The 10,142-nt window shown below is 47.0% G+C and overlaps 1 protein-coding gene across 4 annotated transcripts in view; it reads left to right on the forward strand.

The window, feature by feature from the left end:
• OIT3 (oncoprotein induced transcript 3) overlaps positions 1–8,499 on the forward strand; it is a 29,313-nt gene extending 20,814 nt beyond the window's left edge. For all 4 annotated transcript variants that reach the window (XM_082052933.1, XM_082052934.1, XM_082052931.1 and 1 more), the window contains exons 6-9: positions 660–820; positions 1,367–1,782; positions 5,905–6,004; positions 7,554–8,499. In XM_082052933.1, the coding sequence (XP_081909059.1) occupies positions 660–820; positions 1,367–1,782; positions 5,905–6,004; positions 7,554–7,739 (863 nt within the window). In that variant the 3' untranslated portion in view covers positions 7,740–8,499. The remainder of the gene's footprint in view (positions 1–659; positions 821–1,366; positions 1,783–5,904; positions 6,005–7,553) is intronic.
• The last annotated feature ends 1,643 nt before the right edge of the window (positions 8,500–10,142 follow it).

Raw genomic sequence — 10,142 nt, forward strand, 5'->3', positions numbered from 1 at the left:
TCTGTGTTTTGTCTACTTTTTATGTAATGGAATTTAATTTTTAAAAGTTCACATGGAGACCTGTAATAAAACTCAAAGGTTAGAAGGAGGTTGGAATGAGTGAGCTAATTGGGTTTGTTTGTCAGAGCTGGGTTCATTGCTTATAAAAATATTATGATGGTGTCTTGAGGTGCTTCCATTTTAGCTTGGCATCTATATGGATTTACTCTGCTTTGTTTTGACATGTTCTGGCTTTGATGTCAAACCTGATAAAGGGTCTTAAAAATGGCTTTGCCTGGAGTGTTGTGAATTTAATATCCATATGTGTGAAAGGCTCTTCCCAGGACACAGCGGTGGAAGAGACATCAAACAAGCCTCTGCTGAATATGAAGTATATACTGGAAATACTGTGTAGCTAAGTGTCTGCTGCAAGTATATCCATCATCATCGTTGTCTTCTGTGGCATTGTTGTGCCAGGAGAGTTTGGGGCAATGTTTGTGTTGTGTAGATGGGAATTTAAGATAGGTAGTTAGATTACTGGGCTTAGGGAGTACCTTAAAGGTAGCATATGACTGCATTTTCTTTCCCCTCACAGTAATTGGCAGAGCCCTTCCCTACCTCCCTGATACTCCCTCATAGTTGTGTAGTGCAGACTGTTATTCTGGGGACTTTTCTTGTAGTTCCAGTGCTATGCAAGTCCAGCTCTATTGAGGTGAGCATCCCGAAGGACCTGGTTGGAGGTCTGGACCTTTCTCTCATCAACACTTCATGCAAAGGAGTGTCCAATGGCACTCACGTCAACATCCATTTCTCCCTGAAGTCCTGCGGCACTGTTGTAGATGTATGTATACCCACTGCTGTCTTTTCTCTTGGGGTCTCTCAGATTTGGGGACTTGGCTATGGCCTACTTGGGGAATAAAGCTGATGTAGGTGGTGTGTGCCTGTCAGCATAGGTGCTCCTTTCCGCTCGCCCAGCACTTCACACAGGCAGCTTCACTGTCTTTCTGGTGCAGAAAGCACAAGTGGTGTCACTCTTCACCGTCATGTTGAGACAGAATCTGGTTCCCCAATAATGTTTAAAAAGTTATACTGGCAACTGGTCAGGAACCAGAGAACTCATCTTAGCAGATGAGTAGCAACTGGAAGCAAATTCCTGTGCTTCATGCAGGAGTACAGTACATCAAAGTTGACAGCAACCTGATAGAGGCCCTTAGGTTGTAGGTAAGGGTGAGCATCATTCTGGTCACAGCATATGAGTTCACAAGCTGTACTTTCAGCGGCTAGTTTATGTCTGAACTTCCTGAACAAGGTAAACTTGCTGCTAGTCTGAACTCAGAGACGTCTTTCTCAATGATCTCTTTCGCTTAAACTCCTTTCTTTGCTGCAGGTAATAAATGATAAAATCATTGCCACCAATCTAGTGACCGGCTTGCCAAAGCAGACTCCAGGAAGCAACGGGGACATCATTGTCCGCACCAGCAAGCTGCTGATCCCAGTGACCTGCGAGTTCCCACGCCGGTACACCATCTCCGAAGGTTATGTGCCCAACCTCAAGAACTCCCCCTTGGAAATCATGAGCCGCAACCAGGGCATCTTTCCCTTCACTCTTGAGATCTTCAAAGACAAAGACTTTGATGAACCCTACAGGGGTGCTCCTCCCACCCTCAAGCTTCGGGACTCTCTGTACTTCGGGATCGAACCCTTGGTACATGTCAGTGGACTGGAGACACTGGTTGAGAGCTGCTTTGCCACTCCCACCTCCAAAATCGATGAGATCCTGAAGTACTACCTGATTCAAGATGGGTGAGTTCACTGTTCCCTCCGTTGCTGGCTGGGAACTGGCAGGGGAGCTAATTCGTGTTGTCTGTGTGATGCAGGAAACGCTGTAACTTCTCTACGGCAGCCTGTCTGCTGTGTTCCTAGCAACAACCAGCAGCCAGGCCATCAAGCTGAGAGCCCCTCTCCCATCAAAAGTGATTGGGAGAAACAGCAGGAGGTGGTGAAACAGGTTACTCCAAGCGCGGCCTTTACAGGACATATTTTCCTGTAACTAGGCTTGTGGATAATTGAGTTGGCTCCAGTGGAAAAGATATCCTTCCTGATGTCCTCTCTCTGCCAGCCTGCAGCGTGCCAAACCAATCGGCATAACCCCCCGATGGCTCCGTGCCGCTGCCGCGCAGCCGCTGCAGCAGCTGGAGCAAGTGTCTTAATTTTCTCATAATGGCTTTATTATAACGGGAGCCAGAAGACTCCATGGCTGGTTCTGGCTGGAGCTCCAGGAGCTCCCCTTGCTTTTCTCTCTCTCTGATGCCCGTCAATGCAGTAAACTTAGGGTCTCTCAGTTCAGCTGTAATTTTCTGAGGCGTTTGGGTTTCATGATCTTTCCAGGATACACTAGTAAAAAAAACTCAGAGAGGAATTGTGAGTTCAGTGTAACAGGTTTTGTGTCAGAGGTTTGGGGCACATTGCTGTGGGCTCTGCTGTGACTCCGAAGATGAGCCCTGTTTTCAGACGCTTGGTGGGCGCTAACGTGACAGTGCCACAGTGCAATGTCGCTGTGGAGCGTTTCCATCCAGCAGTGCCTGGCAGCTTAACCAGACAATGCTGTGGGAATGTCGCATTTGGAAACCAGTCTGCTGCCCTCTAGGGAGGAAAGTCCAGCCACAGTAATATCTAAGACATACCCAAGTGTCAGAGCCCAACAGTCAAAGGACTGGGGGCTCATATAAGTCCTTTGTTCTATCTGCCAAACCATCTAATGAGGACAACAATTATTTCCTCAGCTGCCAGGCTGTCACCCACCGTTACAGCTGGTGGTGACAAGTGCTACGTGATTGTCCTGTAGCAAAAGGGTTCTACAGAGTACAGTACACAAAAATACTCGTCATTTCCTTCTGACAAAGCTTTCAGCATTAGCTTGCTTTCCCTCTGTCCTAGGCTGCAGTTCTGTTCCTGGCATTTCTGGGGTTTATAAGCAGATCTGTAATGGAAGGATTGATTTATTGACGCCCTGGCTTGGCTGTTCCTGCGGACTCTGTAAAGAGCCAAGGCTCCAAACATTCATTCACTTCCCACCTTGACTGAAAGTGATGGGATTCAAACCAGTGGCCAAAACCTGAGATGAAGGGAGAAGGCAGAAAATGTCATATCTTGAATTTACCACAGCACTACTCAGAGGATTTACAGCACCAGCAGCCCCTTTGGTACCATTATCCTGCAGAGGGCATTAAAACTTCACTGACGGGAGAAGTGGGATGGAGCCTCATTCCTCCTGCTCTGCTCTCCAGCCATCATTGCAGCCCCCCTGATCTGTGCTGTGTTTAAATGGATCCACTCACACCAAAGGCTGATGATCTGCCATTGAGCTGACTGGAGTTCGGTCTCTGTGTGCTTGCAGCAATTAAAAAGTAAAATTAGCTGAGTATGCTGCTGATTTCTCCCTGTTCCAAACAGTTCTGTAATAACCCAGTTTCTTTCTATCAACCCAGGCCCAAAAGCCCAAAGCAATAAAGATGGGATTTTTAAATGTTTGATTATGTAGCATCAGGACTGCAGGAGTTAACTGGAGCTCCCAGAGGTAAACACTGTTTAAATGTGAGGGGATATACCTTAGCCTGAGGATGGGAAAATTCCCTCTCCTGCTTTTTTCCCTGTTAATTCTCCAGTTGGCAAGAGGTGGGAGCCTTTTTCTCTGGGACTCCTCAACCTTCTCCCTATGCTGATGTGACCATGCTGGAAATCAGGGTCTGTAAGAGCTATCTCTGTAACAGCCTGTACTGCTGCTAGCCCAGCCTGTCGGCCCCGAGGCAGCTCTCAGCTCGTTCTTCCTCATTCTCAAACCAAAAATAAAGAAAAGGCATTGACCGATTGCACAGGCGATAAACACTGCAGCCCTCTGGGGCATCAGAGCAAGGTTGTGTCACTGAGGGCAATCCCTTGTAATGCGAGGTGGCCGGGAGCTGTGATTTATCTGAGCGTGATGTGCTTAAGGTAGTGCCATTGCAAGGCTCGTCTTGTTCCACCTTGGGCGGCCGAGGTGGTGATTTCGTTCTCCAAGCCCTCCTCTCTACCCTACAGCCCGCCAGCGAGGGGGTCAGAGCACACTTCCCATGGCACAGCCGCTCTCTGCTCCTGACCTGAGCACATTCTGCCCAGGAAAGGATTGTTTTCCCCACATCCTGACCAGAGTCACTCGTTTTCCTTCCATACCTGTGCTCCCTGCTGCCTTCTCACCTCTCTGAGGTGGGAAGCAGGGGCTGGGGGGTTCCTAGGAGAGGGTGGGACATGGTGTGGCCCCATGCACAGCACAAAAGGGCTTGACCAGGGAGGTTTCTGAGCTCTTTTTTCTCATGCGTTGCAGCACGACATACTCGGCATACTTGGCTCCACATATACCTGTTTCCTCCTTGTTCTTCCATCTTCTCTCTCCATAGCCCCAAACCCGTAGGTTTCTTGCCACCAGAGCGAAGAACCTTTGGAGAACCTGGGATTTAGGAGTCATTTTGAGCCAGTGTCCAAGAAGCATCACAGTTTCTATGCTCGCAAATGAGGACATGCCTATGAGTTGACTTTATGACCCCAAAGCTTGGCTTGTCACTTATGAAAAATCTTTAACTGTCATTCTTGACAATTAGATGCCTTCAGGAATGCTACTTGTAAACGCAATCTTATCCTAAACAACTTATATCTAGTGTTTGGCCTCAAGGGGAAGGAATCTATGTCAATATTTCTAGATGCATAGTCTTAATTTATTAGCTCCCCTTGGATACCTTTTCATGTGTGCCTCCCAGGGCAAGTTAACTAGACAAGTGCTGCAGACAGGGATATCCCCCTTCAGACTGTGACCTCCACTGACTGAGAAAAGCTACAGAAATATGTGGTGGTGAGAATAATGTTACAATCAGACTAATACTTAGTGCTTCCATGAACACGCACGGCTCTACCGCACACAGAGAAGGGCCATTTTGGGAGGGATGGCAGATCTACCGCCCACGGAGCCCCGTCAGCCAAAAAGCGTAGAGATTTCCAAACATGCGTTCTATGAAAGCAGAGCTACGTATAGATATGGGGTTTGCTGCTCTTTAGTAGTCGAACATGTCAAATGTCAGCGTTTCTGACAATGCCTTACATATTTCTGGTGTAAAGATGGAACGTAGAAGCAGCATGTGGGCCTCTCAACAAGGCTACGGCTTTGCAGGAGGCAGCAGTAAATATCAAATCACTGTAGCTTTTTGTCTGACTGTTTCTCTGTCAAACCCTAAACAGGCTATAATAGTTTATAAATAGACTGCACCTGAAACGTAACTTTTTATAAAGGTGGTTTGTTTTATTGCAGTTCTGTGACCTCTCACATGACTCTATAGTGCTAGTGATGGAGAAAGTGAAATTATTAATTTTAGCTGTAGTGAATTTGAGTTGGCTGATCAAGTCCAGCAGGAAGAAAAATATAAACATTTTAAAGCAAGATAGATCATGGTTTTTTAGAAGTATCATCTGTGATCTTTAGTAACATGGGTAACAGCCTATTCATTTTAAGTGCGATTTATGTACATATATGTGTGTGTACAGAGCACACGTAACACATTATATACTGTCTATACAGCATATACTGTGTTGCTCACTGCAGACCGTTGCACAGGAAGGTGAAATGAGGACAGCCGTGCCTCTCTGGCAGCCCATCTGCCGAGGGGACCGGACCGTGTCCTGCCAGCTCCTTGTGCTGAGCTGTTCATGTCTGGAGATGCCATTATCATCACTGGTGGTTTTACCCGTCATTCCCCAATTTTGTCCTGTGGCCAAAGAGGAAGTAACATGGACTGAGACAGCCGGGACCTCCTTCCCTTTCTCTGGCTGAATAGGCTGGGATGTTTTTTCTCTTTCCATTTCTGGGAAACCCATTAAATCCTATTCCTCTGCTTTCCTCAGCTGCGTTTCTGATGATTCCGTGAAGCAGTACACGTCAAAGGACCATCTCGCCAAGCATTTCCAGGTTCCTGTGTTCAAGTTTGTGGGCAAAGACAACAAGGTAAGTTCCAAAATCACCTCTTAGGTATTGCATCAGCCCTGATCTGGCTGAAGAGTCTCAGCAGAGAGTTGGCTAACACTAGAGTGCAAATGGTTGGCCCAAGGCAGATGCTGCTCTGCCCGTCCAAGCAGTTGTGTCTTTCGGGAGCCTGACACACTTATTTTAGGAGAGAGTGATGAAAACAACTAAAATAAAATATAAAGGACAGTTGTGGAACATCACTGCCATAGCAGGTGAAAATAATTGTTGTTTACAGGGTAGTCTTAGTGGACTTGTATGCTGGGAGAGAAAAGCGCTCCCAGTCACCAAACAGAAACCTGTTGAGTTAGGCATGTTACGCAGTGTCCTGTCTTTAAAACATGACAGTCTATAGTTTTGAATCTCTTCCACCTTCTATCTTCCTTATCTCTTGTGAGTATAGATACCAGGTTTCCAGATACAAGGCTCCCATACCAGGCCATCCAGGCTGGTGGTGCGCTGGGGCAGAAGCTTTGTAGTGGGAGGAGAGTTGAAGGATAATGCCATTTTCCTATTGCAAATACCTTTGCTTTTCTGTGCTAGAAGAAATCAGGTCTTTCTGTCACTGTTGTGATGCTCAGCCAATGCTGCTTGCTCCAAAAGGCATAAAGCTGCCTCTCCAGTTCCTGGAGAACCTCGGGAGGGTTAAAACGGATGAGATCTTTCCAAATTCAGAAATGTTGCTTGGCCGCCTGGTTGCCACCGCTGCCTCCAACCTGCATCCTCCTGGCCTGTGCAATGGATTTTGCTTCAAACTTTCACCATTGACCAACCATTCACAAATATTTCCTTTCCTAATTGCTGCTTGCAGGGGTCTTGCTTACTCTCCTTGTCATTTAGAGGGCAGGGAGCAGCAATCCTTTAGTGTGCAGAGAGAAAAGGCAGCTGTCTGCCTGCACTTCATGTTCTCCTTCTCCCCACTGCTACCAGTCTTAGCCCCTCAGCGACCTGTGTTTTCTTCCTTTGCCCCTCAGTCTCCTAGCTTCATGTTTTCTCAGCTTGCATCAAATTCTTCCGTGCATTTCCATCTCCTTGTGGGCCTTCATGCCTTCTTGGCCTGCTTCCTACCATGCAGCTCCTACCAGTCCATGTGAGCTCTTCCAAGCTTATTCTGAGCATTTTCATCTCTTCCTCTGGAGCATCATTTCATGCTTTCGTATTCCGTATCTCGCCCTCGGCTAACAGACAGATCACCTAATCCCAGAATGTCAGGGATTGGAAGGGACGTGGAAAACTCATCCAGTGCAATCCCCCCGCTGGAGCAGGAACATCCAGATGAGTTTACACAGGAAGGTGTCCAGGCGGGTTGGAATGTCTGCAGAGAAGGAGATGCCACGCTTTAAGATCTCAGCCAGGCACTTGGAAAATGTCCCCTTTCCTGGGCACATAAGAAAATGGAGCAGCCAGTTTGGGTGGGGATGGTGACAGTGGATAAAGACCTTATTGATGCGGGGACAGAAACGGCCGTACACTGGGATTCTGGTTCCTAGCGCCGCGTGTTGACTTGGCCTGCTGTCTTGCCGCCCTCCAGGAGGTGTTCCTGCACTGCCGCATCCTCGTCTGCGGGGCGCTGGACGAGAGCTCTCGCTGCGCCCAGGGCTGCCGGAGGCGGGTGCGCAGGTCGGCCGCGACTGAGGAGGAGGAAGAGGAGGAATCTGGTCGCGTGGCAAACCACGTCCTGACAGGCGGCCCCATCAGAATCGATTTTGATGACTAAAGCCCACCCACCGGAGCAGCATCTCTGCCCGAGACCAACCTTCCTTATCAATGCCTTTTTTCATGGTTGTTTGAGAAACAAGGGCTGTTTGCTAAAGCCCCACTTGAACCTCAGGACTTGTTTCCCAACCTGCATGGTGATTATTTGTGATTTATGTTTGGCACGCTGAGTGCGACCTGGACTGCAGAACAGTTTGATTTTTACCTGCGTTTCTTACCAACAACCCTTTGTTTGAAGGGACCCTATTGCTTTGCAGGCCTGAAGCGTTACCCAACTTTGTCTTTCCCCGTATCCACCTGCAGGCTCCACAGGACTCTCTCATTGACTAAAGAAATGTTATTCAAGCCCTTCTTTCATCAGACAGTACAAATAGTATCATAGCTGAACATGTTTGCTATGCAGTTCTGTGAATAATGCTGAAGCTGAGATTTTGGACGAGCATTAATAAAAACATGTATAAAAATATATATCTCGTAACGTGTAAAATCCTTGGAGCTATAAAATGGTTGTTGCTACAGGCAGCTAAAGCTCAGATCTATCACGGGCACATTTAAATGTTATTTCTAAATAGTAAAAGGTATTTAATAAGACTTGATTTTTTAGTGTCTTTTGATGATTGCGTGCAGTTTAACACTCTTGCGTTTAGTGTATCATTATTTTTCTCCCACTTCTTCCCGCACCAAAACTGTGGTGCCTTTCATAAGTGCTCTAGCACCTTGATTGTAAGAAAAAGACCATTAAACATTTATAAACCCCCCTGCTCCCGAGCGTGCCGCTGCCAAGTCTTTGTTTGAAGGTTGCAATGCATTACACTGGTCTAGAGAGGCTGTGGCTCTGACAGAGGGATTAGAGGAATGCTCGCTAGGTATTTACAGCCATCATTTGTAATGTGGATAGTCCTCAGGACACCTGTCCCCAGCGAGCCTGGTGACAGGGGACGTGGCAGCGTTGTCTGAGTGACTGTGTGTATTCGCAGTCTCCCGGCAGGTGAGAAGTCCCCCTAGCCTGTGTTACCCGCTTTCTACTTCGGCTGAAAGCAGCCAAATTGCTGCCTAGGCCAAAATTTGTTGCTGCTTTCAAATGGATGAGGAGTCTGTTTGAAGGGAGCACTTAGAAGGGAGACACAAATCACCTCAGTGATATTCCACTTCACAGATTTATTCTTCTGGTGAGTGAGATTCTAGTGAGGACGGGCATGTGATGGGCTGCGTGTTTCAGGATTTTTCTAAATGGCTCCAGGGCTGCTTTTCCAGTTTGGGAACGTGTGTGCACGTGTGTGCGTGTTAGAACAAATGCAAATGTTTCCATGATGATAAGTAAATATATAATGGAAAGACACTTTTCATGTGTTATCTACGCATACACGAATGAAAAGAAAATGAAAAAAAACTCCAGGCAATGAAATTAATGATCTGGTGCCTTCTGGAGAGGCAACTGGAGGTTTTTTGTTCGTGTGAAAGGGACGTGGGGTAGTGGTGGAGGGAAAGGTTCGTTTCCTGGCTTATTTCTGTTATTGTGTGCATTGTTTGGTTCTTCCTGACAAATGCATGCAAAGCGGCCTTTCTGCTCCGCAGCTAAGTTATCTGTAAGAGTAATGAGGGGAGGAAACGCTGATGCTCCCGAGGATCCGACCAACACGGCCAACAGGACTTCAAAATCCCAGCTGCATCAGGGCTGCCCGACGTGTGGTGTTGTTGTTTCGGCTGCTGTCACCTCCTTCTCTTTTAGGATGTAAAGCAAACATCTCAACATTGGATGTCCAGGAGGAAACACGTATTTTATACTGTCCCAGTCCCTGCTTTTATGTCCTCAGCAGAAACTGAGATTGCTGCTTGAGGAGCCATTGCTAGGAGAGGGCAAGCTGACCAAATGGGTTGAACATCAGCAAGAATTGCAAATAATGCTGCCTACAGGAAGCCATTGGGTGAGCACAATGTCGTCGTCTTGTTCAGAACAGGGTGGGAGCAAAGACGATTCCTAGTTCGGCTGTAGAAGTTTTACTCAAAGACGGTTCCTAGTTTGGCTGTAGAAGTTTTACTGTACTTCTTGCACTGGTTTTCTCCCATGCAGGATTATCTGGTGTTTTGAGTCCCTGCCACCACCTGAAGGCTCAAAAGTTTCCTTGTAGAGCTGCTCATGGGGTTTTTCAGGTTACCACAGCTTAATTTTGGAGAGAAAAATGCACTAATGCCCTGTGTGTAGCAGTCGGTAGTGTTTTGGGATGAATGGTGGTCTGAAAGCATGAAGAAATGGTTATTTATATTAGTGGTGTCTCCAAAGCGTCAGTGTGTAGATCGTTTCTTTTCAGAACCCTTCAATTTCTCCAGTGAATATCATCATTTGTTGTCAATTGCTTGGCTTGGCTTTAACCCGATATCACTTGTGCTATAAAATGCTTTAAGC

Source organism: Streptopelia decaocto, assembly GCF_964273445.1.
Source record: "Streptopelia decaocto genome assembly, chromosome: 5".
NCBI lineage: Eukaryota > Metazoa > Chordata > Aves > Columbiformes > Columbidae > Streptopelia > Streptopelia decaocto.